This window comes from Achroia grisella, unplaced genomic scaffold (genome assembly GCF_030625045.1).
Source record: "Achroia grisella isolate CSIRO2021 unplaced genomic scaffold, CSIRO_AGI_Agris_v1 utg660, whole genome shotgun sequence".
In the NCBI taxonomy this organism is placed as follows: Eukaryota; Metazoa; Arthropoda; class Insecta; order Lepidoptera; family Pyralidae; genus Achroia; species Achroia grisella.
Window position 1 is genome coordinate 134,060 of NW_026712984.1, and position 21,831 is coordinate 155,890.

Below are 21,831 nucleotides of genomic sequence, written 5' to 3' on the forward strand. Positions count from 1 at the left end.
AATCTTAAATATGATTCCATAAAGACATACTCACCAACTGTACTATACTATAGCTTATTATTAAAAGTTAATCACTGTCATTGCTGTAAAAATAATAGAATAATTCTATATACATAATTGTTTATCATTTTTCTCGTTCCAGTGTTACTGACTAGAAACCACACACCGCATACAGAAACAGCACTCCTGTACCTTACATCCGACCATAACTAGCGACACACTTCCTCGCAATATAATAGTCGGCATCTCAACCTCTTGACTACGTTGTTTTTTGTTTTTCTTCAACAAATTCATTAGACACTAAATTCACCAAACCAAAAGATTGCCTTCTAGGTCGCAAGTGTAGATGCGCGCTTCATTTTAACACAAAGCACAAATTGGTAAAAATATGCCAGACAAGTAGATAGGCACCTTGCACTATACGACATGTATAGTAGACCCCAACATAATAATATCAAACTAATAATTAATCTACATTTAAAACCTTCCTATGCAAAACAATTGCAATTCCCACCGGCATCCATTGGAATGCTCACTAATAATTATTATTTATAAATTATATAATCCAAAAGCCAAATCCAATCCAAATAAAAACATTTTAACCACACTACTTCGCGGCTCTGCTCGAATACCAGAATAAAATAGTCTGCAGGTATTCCGAACAACTCATCCGCATCGAAATGTATGGGACTCTGTTATCCAGATACTTCAACACTTGCAATCAATTAAGGCAAATATAAATATTGTTCACCAAGCACTGCTCAAACCGTGTGTGTCACCCCACCTTAGATTTTACTATTGTTGTTTTGTATATAATACCCAACATCAGTACTATAATGCAGGTACAATTGTCAGCTCACCATCATTTGTAATAATATCGTATCACCCGACAACATCGTAATATTTTTTTTTTATTTACATCGTAATATAATATATTGTACAAAATGTAATATTAGGTTATCATGTGATCATTACAGTTAGAATAATAACTTTAGACCACTTCCATTTGCAGCAATACTCTAAAGAAAATAGTGACATTTGAACATAGTATCTGTATAAATACAATAAGGCGGCCCTATTGCCAAAAGTAATTAAAGTGCATCGACACCTAGAAAAGATAAAGCAAAACAAACGGGTCGCCCGCACACTGCTCTATTATACTTACCCACAGGTCTATTGCATCACGTAATATGATGTCCCACTAAACATCTCACCGTCACCGTCCCCTTATGAAACGAACATGCAGCGGCAACAACAATCATTACCGATTTTTTTATTTCAACACGGAAATACGGAAGGGGGAATGGGATTGTTAAAATATTACTGCTAACAATATATCACGCCAGAGGGACCTGCCCACGCGGCTCCCCCCAGAAACCATCGCGACAAATTAACACGAACCCACCACGACGGGCCAACCGATCCTATCCCCCCCCCCCCCCCCGCTCATTCTACCATACTCCATCAGTGCCACGCCAGCGCAGGCAGTACACCATTATCATACATTAAAAATAATAAATCACGGATATACGTAAACATATTACTATAATGATTATTAATACGACTATTCCTACCAGCTAGAGACACTATAGGTATAGCAAGTACAATTTATAATTAGGTACCTACTTACTTGGCGCAAATCGATCGTAAACCGATGTTACCCAGATATTGTTTTTACTGTATAGGTCTATATAAATCGCTCCCCGTGCGGCCCCACCATAATCCTTCTAAATTTGTAATTACTTACCCGTAGGATATGTATATCTTATTAAATGATTTTGTACTTATCTTTATTTATATCCATTTTGCCTCGTCGCCACATATAGTGTTCACTTATTTGTTATTTATGTCTTCTTGTATGTAAGTTGTTATCGACGTAATATCGGCTCGTTATCCACAGCTCCACGTCTTTACTCCGCGGCGCTTGCGCAAGGAATCCCTTCCCTCTTGCGCACGGCGGTCCGTGTACGCTCGGCTCGAGACGATAGATAATAAACTGCTAGTGTTTCCACATACACTACAGCAAGCATCGTAATATTCCGCCTGCGATACAAACCGTATTAGGGTTTGTAATCATGGGTTCCGTACCCACTTTTAATTCCGCATCGCCTAATTCCGCATTATTAAATACACGCATATACAACGTCATGTTGTTCCGTGATTCATGATCGTATTTCTCTCTTCAAAGTTTTTGGGAATGTGGAGGAGATAACCGCGCCGCCCGCTCAGAGTGCCGATGATCTCGAGTGTGAACTATATTTTCGCGCCACCACTACTCGTGATGATAGTGGTAGATATATCGTATCCCTGCCGTTTCGAGAGGACGTGTTCTCCTTAGGCGACTCTTTCGCTGCCGCACATAGACGTTATTTATGTCTAGAACGTAAGTTGGAAGCGTCACCTCATTTTCGTTTTCCTTATAACGAAGTAATTCGCGCATATATTGATAAGGGCTATTTAAGTCCAGTTAAATCGCATCAAGACAATTCACTTATACCCTCGTACTACATTCCACATCACGGAGTCATCGGAGGATAAGGTCACCACTAAATTGCGCGTGGTTTTAGATGCCAGTTGTAAAACGACATCTGAATGTTCGTTAAATGATATATTGCATAGTGGTACCAACCTACAGGGTGATTTATTTAGTATTTTAATTAACTTTCGTCTTTTAAAGTTTGTATTTCCGCCGACTGTTTTCAAATGTTTCATCAAATAGTTGATATACCCGATCGTAGGTTTCAGCGAATTTTGTACCGCTTCAGCACCGATGATCCTGTGACTGAATATGAATTTAATCGTGTATGCTTCGGACTGAGGTCGAGTCCATTTCTCGCGCTCCGCGTTGTTCAACAACTAGTTGAAGATGAAGGGGATAAATTCCCTGCTGCTGCCGCTGTTGCTTCGTCTGCACTATATATGGATGATATCGTATCTTCTGTTATGACAGATGAACAGGCTATTACCATTAGCAACGAACTTATTGCATTTTAAAATGGCACAGTTTGATCTCGTAAAGTGGACGAGCAGCTCCCGCGACGTGCTTGCTCACATCCCGGATACACACAAAACCCTCAGTGACAAATCATTCGATAATTCCACCCCGCACAAGATCTTAGGTCTATTTTGGGATAACTCTAATGATTCTTTTAAGTTCAAGGTAATCACGCCAGACGCTATATGTACTAAGCGCGCTATTCTCTCCGCTGTTGCCCGTTTATGGGACATTTTAGGTTTCGTGGCTCCCGCTATTTTGTACGCCAAGCTCCTTATTAAGGAACTCTGGTTGTTGAAATGTGATTGGGATGCTCAACCCCCGCATCATATCATCGCAGCCTGGAGACAGTTCTGTTTAGAACTGCTGTGAAATTACCTCGCTTAATAGGCTTCTGATTGGGCTGCATACCGCGACACCTAGGTGTGGTTGAGGATTGTCAATTGAATAGATTTCTGACGCTAGTGAACGTGCTTATGGCGGTGTAGTCTACCTACACATTCAGGTTGATAATAAATATTTTGTTCAATTATTATGCGCCAAGTCAAAGGTCTCGCCTGTAAAAATTGTATCCATCGCGAGATTAGAATTGTACGCAGCCGTATTACTCGCAAAACTACTTCGTAAGGTTGTTGATACTATCGCACCACGGTATCCTGTGAATAATATATACGCCTTTAGTGATTCAAAAGTGGCTCTTGGTTGGATCCACTTTTCTCCGCACCGCTGGCAAACTTTCGTTGCCAATCGGGTAGTACAAATTATCGATAACGTCCCGGCAGACTGTTTCTATCACGTTGCTGGTTCCGATAATCCTGCAGACTGCCTGTCTCGTGGACTCACACCAGACAAGCTAGTAAACCATCCGCTATGGTACACCGGACCTTCATGGGTATTAAGTAACCCGGCCGAGTGGCCACTTGCTGTTAATCACGACTTATCGAATGAAGACATTCCCGAACAACGGACTGTTATACACACATTAATTTCAAATACCTCTGAATCATTACTTTACGCGCTATCTCAACGCTTTTCTGTATATTCTAAATTATTACGGACTATTGTTTATATATATAAATTTATTAAACGCCTTCCTCGTAATACCGTTATTACAGTGAAGACTTAGATTTTGCTGAAATAAAGTTAATCCGCGCCGTGCAAGAAGTATATTTTGCACATGAGTTTAATAATTTAAAAAATAATAAATATTGTTCTTCCGCTTTAAACAAGCTCCGACCATTTATAGACAAGGACGATGTCATCCGCGTCGGTGGTCGCTTGTCAAGTTCCGCTGAGGATTACTGCACTAAGTATCCTCTACTTTTACCGCGCCGCGATCATGTTATCGATATTCTTATCGATTTTTATCATAAGAAGCATCTTCATGCAGGACCAGAGTTACTTATGTCCTTATCAGGCAGAAGTACTGGATCCTGTCCGCTCGCCGCTTAATACGTTATCGCATTCATAAATGTAACGCTTGTTTTAAAATAAAACCGCGCCCTACGTTTCCACTCATGGCCGATCTACCGAGCCACCGCGTCACTCAAGTTGATAAGGCATTTACGCATATAGGTTGTGACTATGCCGGTCCCTTACAGTACACACCTATTCGTGGTCGGGGGTTAAAGGCCGCAAAGCATGGCTATGTATTTTCACTTGTCTGACAACCCGTGCTACTCATATTGAAGTTGCTACTGATTTAAGCACGGTTAGTTTCTTATCCGCACTTAAACGATTCTTATCTCGCCGAGGCCCGATAAACTGTTTATATACGGACAATGGAACATGTTTCGTGGGTGCTCGCAAGTATCTTCGCGATTTATATAAATTTCTTGATGAATATCGCCCGCATTTAGAATTAGAACTTTCAGAAAATCGCATTAGTATGAAATTTATTCCTCCCGCTGCTCCCCACTTCGGTGGAAGTTGGGAAAGCATCTAAAAATAGTTAAAAATAATTTATTTAAGGTGATAGGATCACAAATTCTCTCTTATGAGGAACTTATAACAGTGCTTTCTCAGGTTGAGGCACTTATTAATTCGCGTTTTTAAAATGGATTGAGCCGTCTGCTTTACGCCGGCTCATTTTTTAATACTGTCCCTCTTTCATCCATTCCTGCGCGCAAATAACACGCACGATTTAAATCAACGCCATTCCCTTCTGGATAGCATTGATAAATCTTTCTGGCGCCGGTGGCGATAACAATTATCTGCATCAATTCAGACACGCGCTAAATGGAATTTTCCATCATTTAGTTTTTACTATATTTGTAATTTTAGTAATAATAAACCGCCCTTTTCATGGCCATTAGCTGTCGTTGAAAAGGTACATCCTTCCAAAGACGGAACTACGCGAGTGGTCACTGTTAACTTCAAAGGGTAGCTACCTTCGCCCGGTAGTTCGTTTGTGCCCATTGCCGCATCAATAGTTATATATTTAATATAAGTAAAATTTAGATTTAGCTTAGTTATATATAACTTTCATTCATATATCGTATTCACATAAACAGATAACTTCCCGCTTATGATTAATCTTATACACATTAATATACCGCTCATTTATTTATATATATCTTCCGCATACTGCTATTCATTATCCCAGTTGTATGTATATATGTATATTTTTTTTATAAGGCAACCCTTTAAGGCCGGGGGAATGTTTGCGCCACAACTAGTTTAAATGCACATCTCGTGTAATAGACAAGGACAGACATACTCACGATCTAGGGCCGAAAGGAGCCGAGTACGCCCGCGCCATCTATGGAAAGAAAGATTTTCACTTTTTTTTTCCCGCTCGTGTCTGAGAAACGCCGCTCGCACATAATTACGTTTTATAATAATTGAATCACTACGATTTAATAAACTATTGAATTGTCAAGGTGTATATAGATAGTGTGCAATATTCAAGGTGTATATACACTAATTTCCGCCGCGCGTGTTGTGTGTGTGATCAGTTCATCGATCATCATCGTCGTCGATCATCGATTCCTGCACCAAGACGCCATAGCAGAAAGCCAGGTACGCTCGTAACTCCTTACTTTGCCCGTGATCTGTGACGACAGTCTTATCGAAGGAATATATCTCTCGGGATACATATCCCTAGGGAACCGCTTTAACAGTTATATTTGAAGCTGAAGAACGATGTCATTATTTCATTGGCTGTTTTTAATAGATAAATTATTAAATAATTTTTATTTTTTTTAGTAAAGGTCCCTATACCACGCTGACGAGTAGTGGGCACAGTTAATTCCATTTATAATAATAAATGTGTATCCCACAGGCATAGAACTAAAGAAGTGCGCAGAGAGGGGTCTCAAGTTACTGGTGATGCTGTCGTTCGTGTTCCCCGCGCACTTCCTCCACGAGGATGTTCTGAACAGGCTCACGTCGCTGCTGGAGTTGGACGACGAGGCCGTCGCACCGCATATACTCGCCGCACTCACGTTCCTCGGGAAGTACCGCCCTCTCGGTGAGTAACTTTACATGCTACTAGCTGCCCGGCAAACCTTGTTTTGCCTTATCAATTAAAATCGCTATTGAAAATAGCAGTTGGTGATAGAAGGGTGAAATTTAGTTGTATGTATTTTTTTAAAGCTACAATTTAAAAAATTTGCCCAAAAAATTGAAATAAATGTTGGGAGAGGACAACTTTTGTCACTTAGGGCTAAGAAAAATAGATACTAATTGATTCTCAGACCTACTGAGTATATAAAATTTCATAAAAATCGGTCAAGGCGTTCCGGATGAGTATGGTAACTAACATTGTGACACGACAATTTTATAAGATAAAACAAAATTGCTGCCAGTCTTTTCGTTTATCTATACTAATATAATAGAGGTTAAGTTACAAACTTGTTTGATTTTTTAAAAATTCTTTCACTGTTAGGAAGGTATATTATCCCGTGCTATAGGCAAATTTATTTAAAAGTAATGCATTATTTGCATAAGATAATGAGGTGTAATTATAAATATGCATTGGTATTAAATATAAAATGCATAAAAAACCATGTCAATCTCAGCATGCATATATTTGTAAGTATCCAATTAAATTTGTTTTCAAACATCACACATAATTTAATTTACCACAAAGAGATTTCATACAAAGTCATCTGCGTGGATATATCTATCACTATATTTCTACCACCAAAAGATTGAAACATTTTAAATGGGAAATTAAATATTAAAGTATTTTGTGACGTGATTTCGTAGTGAATAATGTTATAATAAAAAAAAGTACCCCAATAGCACGAAACTCTGGCAATTAATCTATAAATTTATTATAATTTATTTTCAGTATAATAGTTAATTTATTTTTTATCTAATTTCCAGGAGAGGCGTGTCCTTCTTTATTCCCAAAACTGATCGTACTCTGCAAGGCATATGCTGAAGTTGGCACTCCAAAGCAAGCTAAGAATGCTGTCAGGTATGTTTTATTTTCTATCTAAAAATTTAAACTGATTTAATATACAAACCAAGACGGATCGCCGTGGAGATTATTGGGGGAGGTCTTTGTTCAGTAGTGGACGTCTTCCGGACTGAAATGATGACGATGATGAATATACACACCGTTACGACTGAAACATTAATCAATTACCGACGTCATGGTGAACAAAACATATGATATGCCCACATTTTGCAGTATACACTTGAAACCAACTTGCCTGGGTTGATTTCTGTTTTTGTAGTCGATGTCTTAAATGAATGTTAATAATTAGGACGGCCAATTCTACCCTATGGGTATCTTAATTCTCGTGTTCTTCCTCTACTCCATCTCTTCTTCTAAAGCCCGACAAAGCAAATGTTGACATGAAAAAACATGTGCTTTGATATGAAGAAACATTATCTTGTTGGGGTTGATGGACCACGGTAATCAATTGCCGTCAGTAGAGCTATAAGTTCATTTGCGTCATGTAAAAAAAAGACAATGAGGCGATCACACAATGCCAATTACAGTGTACGTGTTAGGCAATTTCGCTAAAACCGCACTGTCTGTGTACCTTCGGGCACTAATTTGAGATTTTTCTGATATGCTCTGTACCAATATGGACATATATATTTGTGTGTGCAGGTGTCTATTCGTGAATGTTCCCGAGCAGCGCACGCAGATCTTCACGGAGATATTGGAGACGCTAAAAACAACGTTGAGTCCACATTCGGAACACTACCGCACTGCTATAGTCACACTTGGTCACATCGCTCATAATCTGCCAGACAATTTCCCTGTTCACATCAAAAATATTGTCTCCAGGAAGGTAAGTTAGACTCAAAAGAAGACTGCTATATTTTCAGACATTGATTTCATGACCTGCCGAATTGATTTCAAGTCCTGTAGAATGGCAACGCATGATTGGTATCTCGGGTGTCACATGGTAATATGATTTCTGAAGTGCTGTTTATGCATATAGGTGATGGTTACCGTTTACCATCAAGATGGGTCGTTGTTAACTTAATTACCAATTTTTTAATGAAGAAATTTTTAAACTGAACTATTTTTTAAAAAGAGCATCACACAAGTTTCTTTCTCATTCTTCTTGTGATGAATCTGCATTCCGAATGAGTGGTAGAATCAAAATATGACTATTCAAAATAGTTGAATAAAGATTATTTCTATTTCTATTAAAAAAAAAATACCAATTATATTAAAAAACAATTTGATAAAAAAATAATTAGTGCAAATATTTTAAGTAGAAGTAATAATAATAAGCCAGGATTCACACAGTTACAAGCTAAGTAATGTTTGTGTACTCATTTTTTGTAAATTTATAAACAAATAATAAACATAGTACACAACTAAACCAATACAAACAATAGTACTTATGAATTCAAATCTTTTTTGTATTGTCCGAGAAATTGAACCTGCGGCCTTCAATGTCGTCAAGTTCCGCGATATTCATGTATATTTTTTTGGTACAGTTAGGTCACATACTAATTTTGTTCTAACTGAAGTTGTTTTTCGTTTAACTTGAAAAAATTGTATATAAAAAGAAAAAGATTTTGTTATATTTAATTCCATATTTTATAATTTTTAAATTTATGTATTAAGATGACAGATATGATTCTCTGTATAAATTACATATACTGAAACCATGCTTCGGCATATTTGGAACTATATTTTTTTTAACATAAAATTGATATTAATATAATCATCATTGTCGTAGCCATTATATTGCTCTATCATAGGAGCATTAAAACAACCACATTATTTTGCAGATAGTGAAAGAACTATTGGTCCGCGAAGGCGGTGGTGGTCCAAACGCCCCCGGTGACGATTGGTGCAGTGAGGACGAGTTACCTGAGGAGACTCGTTGCAAGCTGGAAGGACTCAAGTGTATGGCGCGGTGGTTACTCGGACTGAAGAAAGATGAATTGTCAGCACAGAAGACGTTCAGGATGCTAAACGCGTTCATTGTACACAAAGGAGATTTATTACAGGTGAACAGTGTAAGATTTTTAATGTGATTATTTTAATTTCTACATTAGAGTACTAGCTGACAGAATAATTATTTATTTTTAACAATAAGTATAGTGTTGAATTTAAGATACAAAAGTAATATCTAATTCTAAAATTTAAAAATATGTCCAAATATTCATAGATTAATAATAATATTAATAACTTAAAGATATACTACTAACAATTGCTAAATTATTCTATAGTATTTATCATTTATTAAAAAAAATGTTATCAATGCAATAAAAGCTTTTTTGATGCATTCATAGTTATAGACTTTTTAAACGTCATCAGTCTCACCTATTTCAAACGCAAAGTAGCTTGTTTTATTGTCCTATGTAATGGTAACATATTACCTTTACCATGCACCATGAGGAGGCTGTCAGTTTTCTTGCCATTTCAAAATTACATTAATATAAGAAAGAAATTGGTCATCATCATTGCGTTGCCTTGCCTTCCCATTATTTGGGGTCGGCGCAGTATGTCATTCTCTTCCACTGCTCTCTATCGGTCGTCATTACTTCTTTTATTCATAATCACACAATATAGGGCGTCCCCTCCCTTTACATCCATCCACATTCATATTATACACTTTCCATAAGACAATCCTCCGCATAACATGCCCATAGCTGAAAGAAATTGGTATACATGTTAAAATCTAAATAATTTGTTCTTTTAGGATACCTCTCACTTATGGTCAACTTACATTCTATGAAAATAGCGTGACATCATTTTATGCTGAGGAAGCCAAAAAGATATACCAATTATTTTTTGATTACAGCAAAACCAGTTGTCTAAAGCGGAGATGGCTCACCTGCGGCTGGCGGCGGGAGCGGCCATGCTCAAGATCTGCGAACAGAAGGGCGTCGGCGATCAGTTCACGGCCGAGCAGTTCTATAATCTTTCACACCTCATGATTGTAAGTAGTCTCCACTAATTTGGCTTTATGTATTTTTATTGTTTACTAGCTGACCAGCGCAACTTCGTCTGCATCACACTTCCATGGCCAATTTACATAATATCTTTTTAAATTGTAGCCTACTAGTTTTTACCCGCGGCTACACTTGCATTAAATAAAAAAAAAATTTTTTTTTCAATAAAAGTATCCTATGTTCATTCTAATATCTCCAAGAACATGGTTGTGTACAAAATTTCATGTTGATCGGTTCAGTAGTTTTTCTTATAATGCTGAACTTTTACATTTATAATATTAGTATAGTATTTGTGAGGCAGTAATATTTTACAATTCTTATAATTAATATTTTTTTAGGATAACGTCCCACAAGTGAGAGAAACGTTTGCAGCGAAATTACACAAAGGACTATCAAAGGTATGCCTAACAACTTAATTAGTACATATTATTTTATTTATATGTAAATACTTTGATTTGATAATTAATGTAAAGTTTTACAATATGTGTTTTAAAGAGCACCAGGTAAGCAAATATGTAATAGATAAAAAGGTATATCTATTAAAAAGTGCTGAAATTTAAGTTTATTTGAATAAATATTTATTAATTTAGTCTCGAAAAGATGACAAATATACATACTTGCATTTATATTATTACTATGATTGCATTAATCTCATAAACTAATATAGATGTACGTAACTTTAAATACAACTTTTTTTACGAAGTTAATGTCTTTAGTGATTTTTATGCTTGATTATTATTTTTAATATTGCTTCTATTTTAAAATATGGCGCGGTTCTTTAAATTCAAAACTAAATGGTGCATACTATGATGTATGATGCAGGGTATACCGAACAAGTTCGAGAAGCTCTTTATGTCTTGTGGTGGTTTTTATGACTGATTATATTCTTTATGTTGTTCCTATTTTAAAATATGGCGCGGTTCATTAAATTCAAAACTAAATGGTGCGTACAATGATGTTGTATGATGCAGGGTATACCGAACAAGTGTTTACCACTGGACTTCATGGGGATGTACGCGCTGGCCGGCCGGGAGCCCGACCGCCGCGTGCGATCGATCGTGCGACAGTACATGATGGCCGATGTCGTGCGACGTCGCGAGTACGTGCGGAACATCACCGTCGGCACTAAAGGTATTCAATTCGTACTGGAACGTGTTGTAGTTTTATTTTTATACTAGCTTTTACCAGCGGCTTCCCTCGCATAACTTCACTACTGGCTGCTAGATGACGCTGAATTAGCAAAATGATAGATATTTTATTTTTTTTATAAAAATATTTGTTTTTATTAATGAAAAGTATCCTATGTTCACTCTAATACCTCCAACAACATATGTCCTACAAAATTTCATGATGATAGGTTCAGTAGTTTTTGCGTGAAAACGTAACAAACATTTCTACTTTCAGATGTATACTAGCTGGGTCCGCATAAAAAAAACAGTTCTATCGTTCTAGCTTCAAAAATAACCATACGCACTTTCATCACCGATTTTATTTTACTCACTTTAGAGTAAAATTTTTACAAACTTTGAATGGCATAGATGTATATTTAACCAACAGTCTAAAAATAAGTTTCAAGCTTCTGGCTTCAAAAATGACGATACTTCCATAATACCTTTCATTTTCAACGCCTTACAACCCTTTTTTCGTATTAAAAAGTAGCCTATGTCGTTACTCCGGGTCTACACTATCTTGTGTATATAGGTAAATAGAAAATTTTCTTTAATTACTTGGAGGAAGGCTATTTCAACATTTAATAATAAATAATAATTTTAAACTAAAAAATAAACCAAAATGTGTCGTGAACATATATCTCTTCTATATCTTTGAGGCAAACTGATTGTAGGCATATGTATATTATTATTCCATGTGAATCAACCACCATAACCAACTGACATTACTTCACAGTTATCATACCACTGGTGCCCTGTCACCGTACATCGTTATTGAATCATCCATAAATGTAAATTGAACTCTATTCTCCGCAATCAGCCTCTGAAATTAATGATCCATGAAGAAAATGTTGTATATATTAGTGATTGTGTGTATACAGTGGAGCGCGCGGTGAGCCAGCTGCCTCACATCCTGCCGGACTACATGCTGGTGTTCGCGGTGCCCGTGCTCACACACGACCCCGCCTTCACCAACTTCGACAACGTCGCGCAGCTCAAGGTACGTCCCACGACAACATACTACTTGTGTTGGCACAAGGAACTACACCCACGCGGCCTAATTGTGTAACGAGTCCTCAATTAACTATGTTACACGAAATTCTTTACCACACAAAATTGAAACTGAAATTCAAAATATCTTTATTCATGTAGGTCTATTACAGACTATTATGATATGTCAAATCTACTGTCAGTTTGAAATGATTAGAGATGAGAAGAACTGACAAGAAACTCAGCTCGCATTCTTTTCAAATAAATATTGTGCATGTTTACAATAATACAAATTTATTTTAAATTAAAATTTGGGAAAATAGAGGACCACCAGCGTATGAATTGCAAAAGGTCTAATCAGTGTTCGTACTGAACTGACCAAGCAACACCCGTTTACGAATGTGACTGATGAGCCAGCCATAATTGCACTAAACTGCAATAATCATGTACGCATGTACTCACGTAGCTTATTTATGTAACAGGCCATCAATAAATTACGTTACACGAAATTCTTTACTACACAGAATTGCAATAATCATGTACTCACGCAGGTTATTTTTCTCTCTCAAGATTACTTATGGATGTGTTACATATGGGGTGGTTCGGGGTTCTATATTTGACCATAATAGTAATATCTCAGGACAATTTACACAGCGTCATTTACTCCCAAGCTAAGCAGACCTAGTGTTCTGTCTACTAGACAACTGATATCAAAACAGATACATTTTTGTTTATAAATATGTACATAGATAATATGCATAGAAAACACCCAGACCGATACAAATAGTCATTGTCATGGATACGAATGTTTGTACCGTGCGAGGATTCGAACCCGTGATCATCGGAAGTGCTAAACCGCAAAACCATCGTCATAATGAATTTAAAATTTCAGTTTGAATATTGTTAAGGTTCTATTATAAACGAACTTTCATTAAAACTGTGTCAAATTTTATAATTTTCTGTTCGTGTAATTATTGTAAAATAGTGTACAAAGTTTTTTATTCACATATTAATATACAGTTATATTAAATTTCTTCATGTAAATGTACCTAAAATGTTTACAGTATGATGGAGGGAACTAGCTTTCGTGGCACAGGTTTACCTATAACTAAAGCCAGGGCTAACTAACTGTAATATTACTGTATATTTATGAATAAAGATTATTAATATCATTTTTATTTATTCACAGACGGTGAAGCAGTGTCTATGGTTTATCCTGGAGCCACTGATCACACGTAACGACTTCTACTGCTATGGGTTCTACAAGAGTCTCGTGGAGCGTATGAAGAACCACAAGGACGCGCTCAATGAATCAGATGACGCTGTTAATTACGTAAGTAATAAAATGAATTACATCTAATCAGTCCCGCGATTAGACTTTGTAAGACTCATCTTCGTGGGTACCTCAGTCTCGCCTATTTCAGCTGTCGAACAGCTTGGTTTTTGGTCCAGCTGTTTCCGGTGTAGGATGCAGATTGGGCTGTGAAATTACAGGATATAGGAATAGGTAGAGATCTTTGTCCTTCGGAATAGCAATGCATGAGTCTTCAGACATCACACGGACTTACACCCAAATTCATGATATCAAATATGGCTGAGAAAAAACATAGTATGTCAATTTATATTTATGATAATCTCCGGTTATAGAAATACCGATAATAAATAAAATTAATCTGATTGTGAGATATATATCGTTGTTGTAGAATAAAAAAAAACAAAATCAAAAATCATTTATTCATGTAGGACATTTTAACTGCTTATGAAAGTTAAGTTTTCGTATTAATATTTTCTTCTCCACCGTCTAGTTCAGTATATAAATTTAATTTAGAAGAAGAGATAAGAAACTCAATTGCGTCAAAAGTTAATCAAAAGGAAGGTTTATATGTATCATGTACACTTGTGCGATGCCGGGGCGGATGGCTAGTAACATAATAACCATTTCCAATATGTAACCTTTCTATTATATATAATAGAAAGGTATATAAGATAATGTATAATATAAATGTATATCTATTGCTCTTTAGTGTGTACATTTTCTAAGTTATAATTGTTTGTCTTTTTTTTTTGTTAGTCTCTATTTCCTATCTTTTGTTACGTTCTCTCTCTGTTTTCACTTTTTCATTGTCACAGTATGTATATGGTATATTTGATTTATATATTTTATTTTATATTTATTTATAGATTGATATATATTATATGCATTTGTGTATGTATATGCATGTGTTTACATGTACTTACGTTTAGTATATTATGTATAATTTTTTTTTTGACCTATTGTTTTTTTATTGTTTATATTTACCTCTACAATTTTTCTCTGCTCAACCTGTAGTTGACTGGTAGAAAATGCCGTAAGGCATTAAGTCCGTCATATGTACCTTGGTACATTTACCTTGGTATTTTGTGCATTGAAGTTATATAAATAAATAATAAATGTATGTTTTACAGAAACTATGGGCGGTGTGCGACCTGGCCATGTCCGTGATCTGGGCGCGATCGCAGAGCTTCGAGTTGCGCGACTTCCCGTCGGACGCGCGCATTCCCAGCATGTACTTCGCGCCGCAATCAGACTACTTCGTCAACACGCGCGTGTTCCTACCGCCAGAGTTACAGGTAAGCGGTCAAGCTAGCTAATAAGTAAGCCATTACTGATTTATTTTAACTGGAATATAAAACTGACCGCCCACCCAATGGTATGTGGTAGTCATTGCTTATGAACAGCACTACGGACATCAAGTTATTATGTGACTCCTACGATAGGAGTCCAGAGGAGTAATTTCATGCCTCCTATAAATTCACTACCTAATCTGAACCCTACAATCGAAATAGCTTACAAAGCAAGCTGCTTGGTGGCTGAAATAGGTGAGACTGTAGTACCTACACAAACTTTGTGCAATGTTTGTTTAATGGATGATAATCGAATGGTGCACCCGCCTGCGCTAACTATCTACGCTGGCGAGGCACCACCGGAGGATAATAAGTTGGGCATGAGGTCAGGTCAGTTAGCCCACGATGGCAAATTCAAAATTTATAGCGTCGCCGTTTGCTGCCGAACAGTCAACCAAGTTTTACCAAGCTATATCCGAACTATTCAATAATAAAAATAATTGACATGTACAATTCACGCAAAGTCATCCAGTCCCAATGTGCCATCAGAACTTGTGTCTAGGTACTAGACAATGATATAAACATTTAGATATTTTTTTGTAAATACAAACATATACATAGAATTTGACAGCCTCGGTGGTCTAGCGGTCTAGCACACCGCTTTATGTCCGATGGTCGCGGGTTCGATTCCTCGCACGGCACAAACATTTGTATTCATGAGTATGATTGTTTGTATCGGTCTGGGTGTTTTCTATGTATAATATGTATGTATTTACGAAAAAGTAAATTATCTATGTACTTGTATCAGTTATCTAGTACCCGTAACACAAGCTTTAGATAGCTTAACTTGGGACTAGATGGCGCTGTGTGAATTGTCCTGAGATTATTATATTATTATTATAGATTATAGAAAACACTCAGATGACAATACAAACAATCATGAATACTCATGAATTTAAATGTTTAACCATGCAAGGATTCGAACCCACAACCATCGGAAGAAAAGTGGTGTGCTAAACTGCTATAATCGCAATAATCTACATGGATTAAATTAACATTTTTTAAACCCAGTGTCTACAGTTCTTCGAGTACATTGTATATTAATTTAATTACCTTTTAATATTAAATTTAGCGTCTATCACAAAAAAGTCAATTAACCTTCATAAAATACAATAATAGGGAGTTAAAATTTATATTGTATCAAATGTTCGTCTGTGTTTCACATATATTGTCGCCTTCTTTTTTATTTAATGTACATTTCATTAACGTTACAGTTCCAACCTAAACGACAGGCGTCGAATCCAGACGTCAATGCTCGCGGCAAAAAGCGGCCCCGACCCTTGGTGGACGAAGCATTTGCAAACGACGTTGAGGTAAGCTTAACATGTACTATATGCTTATATGTATTATTATATCTTTCATACTATGATGCTAGAATGTGTGTATTTGTACAACTAGTATGGCCTTTATAACAGATGGGAAGAGGTTATAAGCCCTAGAAATGTGGCATGTTAGGTCGAGATCTACGCGGATTCTTAGCTTTGTTTTGAAAAACGTATTCGCCATGTTGGGTTAACCGATCTGTCTGCATTCTCATTCTATGATTTTGCATTGATGCCCCGCCATCTGTTACTGTTAGTCAAGGCGTGTCATTCATTGGTTCATAATTTAAGTGCCATGCTCTTGTCGGTGGAGCTCTTGCCAATTTCCATGATCTATATGTGGATATGATGACTCCAATTTTGTCTTCAATTTGCTTGATGTATCGGTGCATTGGTCTTCCCCTCCCTATTCCCTCCTTTCCTTCTATTTTGCAGTACAGGCGGGTTTCCTATTAAATTTGTAAACAAATTAACTAAGTTAGGCAATCTATACTTGTATACATATAAATAAGGAGTGTCTGTTTGTAATATTGAAATAACTGTTTTTACTACATGCATATGAATATAAATACAGTACATATACCAAAATAACATTTTTTGTCTGTCTGTTTGTTCCGGGTAATCTCTGAAATGGCTGGACCGATTGTGACGGAACTTTTTTTGACAGGTAGCTGATGTAATAATGAGTAACTTAGGCTACTTTCATTTTAGAAAACATATTTTATTTTAGAAAATAAAGTTTAATTCCATGCGGACGAAATCGCGGGAACATCTAGTTTTAAATATGTTTTGTCACAGTTTTTACATAATTATGAGCTGGTAGAATATTTATATGACATTAAACTCCAGTTGTATATTCTTTTTGAGTTATATAGTTAATATTCATGTATATTTTGATTTGTTTATTTCGACTGCAGACAGCATTATATAAGTAAAATTGTAATAGCATTCAGTTAGTAATTAAATGATATGCTAATTACTCCTAATATTAATAATTTATGTTGACTTTAGACAAAACATGTCACATCATAGTACAAGTACAATATATATATCTTATATATAAAATTCTTGACTGATTTTTATGAAATATATGCATATTCAGTAGGTTCGAGTATCGGAAACTATCCATTTGTAATACCTTTAAATGATAATGGTTGTCCAGGTCTAATTTTGTATTTTTTTATTATGTGGTATTAAAAAATACATACAACCCTAAATTTTCACCCTTCTATTACCAACCCCTATTTTTTAATAGCAAGAATAATTTTTATGGCAAAGCAACGTTACACCGGGACAGCTAGTTTTAATATATGTATGTTTATGATTTTATATATGTTTTCTTTCCCCATCACTGCCCATCAATCGCTTTTTTATCAAACAATGCTTCGTTGTTAAAAAGGTCCTTATGGCATTAAGCTTGTCAAATACACACATTTTTAGAGTGCAATAAATAATTAATTATTGTTACATGTGTGCTAAATTATATATTAAGTTATTTTATCTATAATATAGTTTTAAATAAAAAATAGAGTGTCATTAAAAATAGAAATTACTTTTTCAAAAGAGGTATCGCTGCGTTTGCTACTGACCGTTTAGTTCCATGATTTATGCTAGACATACCTTTTCTTTGTTCCTTTATGTTGTAGTTTTATGCTAGTATTCACGGGAATTATAATTTTTCAAGCTGACAACTGGACGCTCAGGAAGTATTGACGCTAAGGTAAAACACTCGCAATTTAGAGTATTTTTAATGACATCATTTAAAAATTGTTAATGGATGTATTATATATAGAAATAATAAATATTAAATATTATTTCGCACATAATATTTATGTTAATTTTCAGCAATTTGTAAGTATTTAATATACTTAAAAATTTCAGTCGATGCATATAGCAAAATAAATAATTGAACGAAATGCTATATATAATTCTTTCAACTTATCATACAAATCTATTTAGTGTTATCGAAAATACATTTTTCGATAACACTAAAAAGTTTTATACATGTAATATATTTTGGCTTACATAGTAACTTTTTGGTGCTACCCCTATTACTTTGAATTTTATATATAAAATTCTCGTGTCACAGTTTTCGTTCCGATACTCCTCCGAAACGGCTTGACCGATTCTCACGAAATTTTGTGAGCGTATTGAGTAGGTCTGAGAATCGGCCAACATCTATTTTTCATCCCCTAAATGTTAGGGGTAGTCCACCCCTAAATTTTTTTTTAAGGCAAAACAACGTTTGCCGAGACAGCTAGTATATATATATATTTACATAATTTATACTGATTTAAACCTTTTTAACTGTTGTATACTTTAAACCATATAATATGTAAATAATTTATGTTCTTCCTTTAGACATAAATAATGTATTACATGTATAAGACATATGTTTCGCTTGTGTAGATTACAGCACACCCATTTTCACCTAATTGGTGAAAATAGATGTCAAACCTACTTGTTGGCTAACATACATTATAATACTATATTTGATATTGTAATATGTTGCTCATGTATGTAACCCAAGATCGAGAAACTCAATATTTTGAAAATTAATTAAAAGTCGCCTCTGTTGGTTGACATACATTATTTTATACTAACTATGCTCGCGGTTTCATCCGCGTCAAATTCTAATAAAAATATAGCCTATGTGTTATTCTGATGCATGAGCCATATTACTGTACAGTTTCTTCAAAATTCGTTAGTTGTCTTGGCGTGTAAGAATAACAGATATCCATACTTACAAACTTTCGCATTTATAATATTAAAATAATAATAATAAGATTGTAATGTATTGCTAAAGCTATGTAACTCAAGCACAAATAATCCCAATATAATGTTTTGAAAATTAATTATAAATCATCTCTCGTCCACAGCCATCAGAAGCGTCCGACACACAAATCCAACTGCCAGGACTTGAGCAACCTCCCGAAACTGACTTAGAGGAGCCGGCCAACAAACGCACCATCAGCGAATGAGCCCCTCACCACGCAATGGCAGGTTCTAAACTGTCGCACGATGTAGACTTCACTGTCGCACGATTTACTGTCGCGAATATGTTTTCAACAATCTTTTTTAATGTTTTAGTTGTCTCATAATAAATCCTAATCAAATTTAATTGTAAAATATTGATTCTATATTGTAATGACGTTTTATTATTTTATTTATAAACAAGTCATGTGGGTTGTCATCGTAAAGTTTTCCACGTATGATGTCTATTAAGATAATTGTATAGGTTGAAAATTATTTTTCCTACTGACACGGTTTTCAACCTTGTTTTAGGGTAATTAAAGTGTATTTTACTCTAAAGCAAATTATATAATAAATTTCGATGTCTGCGACAAAAAGCGACTATTATTGATTCCAAATTGATAGTTTCGTCTACAACGTACGACTTTCAATTAAAATTGTCCCGTTCTGGAGCAACCAGATCCCAGTCAGGTAATCATACGCTTAAAACATTAAAGACTGGTTACTATACTATCCAAAACTGACACCTAAATATATTAATTGTAAGGTTTAAAATCCTGGGTTACGTTTAGTAACTACAATTATGTGGTGTGCATTATATCCGGATTCATTATGTTCATTTATAGTGATATACATTATAATTACACATTTTTCGAACAAGGAGTCTGAACACTAATGTTAGTTTTATGTATCAAGAATAAAACTAATACGACAAAAGTTGTATTTATAAATAATATAAGATATGTAAATGAGAATAAAATGCGCTATTCCAGTTAAAGTTGACCGTGTCATAGTTATGATGCCAAGTCACGGATCCCGCTAACTTTATTTAAAATTTACTGGGCTTTGTATTTTTTTAATCAATGACAATTATAAAATTTCATAGAAAAATACCGTATGATAAAAATCTTTTTTCAAATAGTATATAGTAATAAAAAAGATCGTGTAAAAGCAATCATGACAGTTAATAATGAAAAGTGTATTTTTCTTTGAAATCTACAAGCACTAAAATTAGATATATTTGAACCCAAGATCACATCATTCTAAAGTGTGTTTACTTGGTTCCATACACAGCATCAATTTAACATTTTAATATGATAATGTTAGTGGGCCGTGAGATAATGTGCTACTAATATGTCTAGTGTAATATTAATTTTACAATAACATTTTTGTGATTCATTTTAGTTTCGGTATATCAAAAGATTCTATAATATGCAACTGTACTTTTAAAACAAGCACGAGCAGAAATAGCTTATATATAAGTACAGCTCATTTTATTTATTAATTTAATCATACACTGCTATATTTATAAATTTCAACTTTAGTTCTTTGTGCTTTAAAATTACATAAATATTAAATGACAAAAAAAGAATGTATGCTGGGACACAAAGTAGAAATGAAACTTCAACGGAAAAGTCTCTTCCCTTCACAACACGATAGCCGTAACACATTTTCGTGACCGAAAGATCCTAATACATATTAAAGTTTCACATAAAATCATGAAAGTCCTATATTGTAATAATCTCTGTACGGGAATTTAACGAACTTGCTGTTTTTGTCTTTTTTTTGTCGACATTGTTTCGATATATTCCTACAGTTTGCTGGCTAATTGCGTCGCACTAGTCAGAGTAAAATAACAAAACGTAAGTTCTGTACATGTTATTTTATTTGTGTCATACTGTTTTTACCTTTGTAATTATTCTCTGTGCGCAATAAAGAGTTATTATTATTAAGTTCACTAAATTTCCTTACTTAGTTTGGAAATTATAGTATTTTCAATAACATTTCGCGCTCACCAAAATATTAATGTATATAGTACAATATTATAAGCTTTCTTGATCGAGTCATGATTATAGCATGATAGTTATAAAATTTATCTCAATGCATATACCTCATAATATGATAATAAATATATAGAAGTATAGTCTTGTTGTATATTATGGAGTCTTTGGATATATTATATTAATTCTATAAAAACTCGATTCAAAACAATTACAGTATTTGTATTCCATTGGAAATCAATATCATACATTAAAAGATGTAAATGATTGAACAAATTCATCAAGGTTTAACTTCTTTATCCCTAATGTTAACATTTTATTCAAAATCTATATAAATAATTAAATAATAATTTTATTCCTTATTTGTACATTGGATATTAAAAGGTATCTAGTAATCTGCAAAATTGATACAATATTCAAAAAGGTTACTCGAAATACTAACGAATTATAATAATACATAATTATGTGTACTGTGTATTATATATACATGTACATTGTTTATATCAACAATAATAAATGTGATCCCGATATTTTGTAACAATAGACATTTTTGT

General features: G+C 34.9%; 1 protein-coding gene across 2 annotated transcripts in view; it reads left to right on the forward strand.

The window, feature by feature from the left end:
* The window catches only part of LOC131849609 (sister chromatid cohesion protein PDS5 homolog B-B), a 40,597-nt gene extending 19,665 nt beyond the window's left edge, over window positions 1–20,932 (forward strand). Inside the window, exons 8-19 of one of the 2 annotated variants that reach the window (XM_059199717.1) lie at window positions 6,279–6,467; window positions 7,328–7,421; window positions 8,067–8,250; window positions 9,209–9,439; window positions 10,228–10,365; window positions 10,717–10,776; window positions 11,350–11,509; window positions 12,429–12,547; window positions 13,727–13,870; window positions 14,983–15,147; window positions 16,416–16,514; window positions 19,403–20,932. In XM_059199717.1, the coding sequence (XP_059055700.1) occupies window positions 6,279–6,467; window positions 7,328–7,421; window positions 8,067–8,250; window positions 9,209–9,439; window positions 10,228–10,365; window positions 10,717–10,776; window positions 11,350–11,509; window positions 12,429–12,547; window positions 13,727–13,870; window positions 14,983–15,147; window positions 16,416–16,514; window positions 19,403–19,504 (1,685 nt within the window). In that variant the 3' untranslated portion in view covers window positions 19,505–20,932. The remainder of the gene's footprint in view (window positions 1–6,278; window positions 6,468–7,327; window positions 7,422–8,066; window positions 8,251–9,208; window positions 9,440–10,227; window positions 10,366–10,716; window positions 10,777–11,349; window positions 11,510–12,428; window positions 12,548–13,726; window positions 13,871–14,982; window positions 15,148–16,415; window positions 16,515–19,402) is intronic. The other variant, XM_059199718.1, reaches the window with a different exon arrangement.
* Window positions 20,933–21,831: the final 899 nt, after the last annotated feature.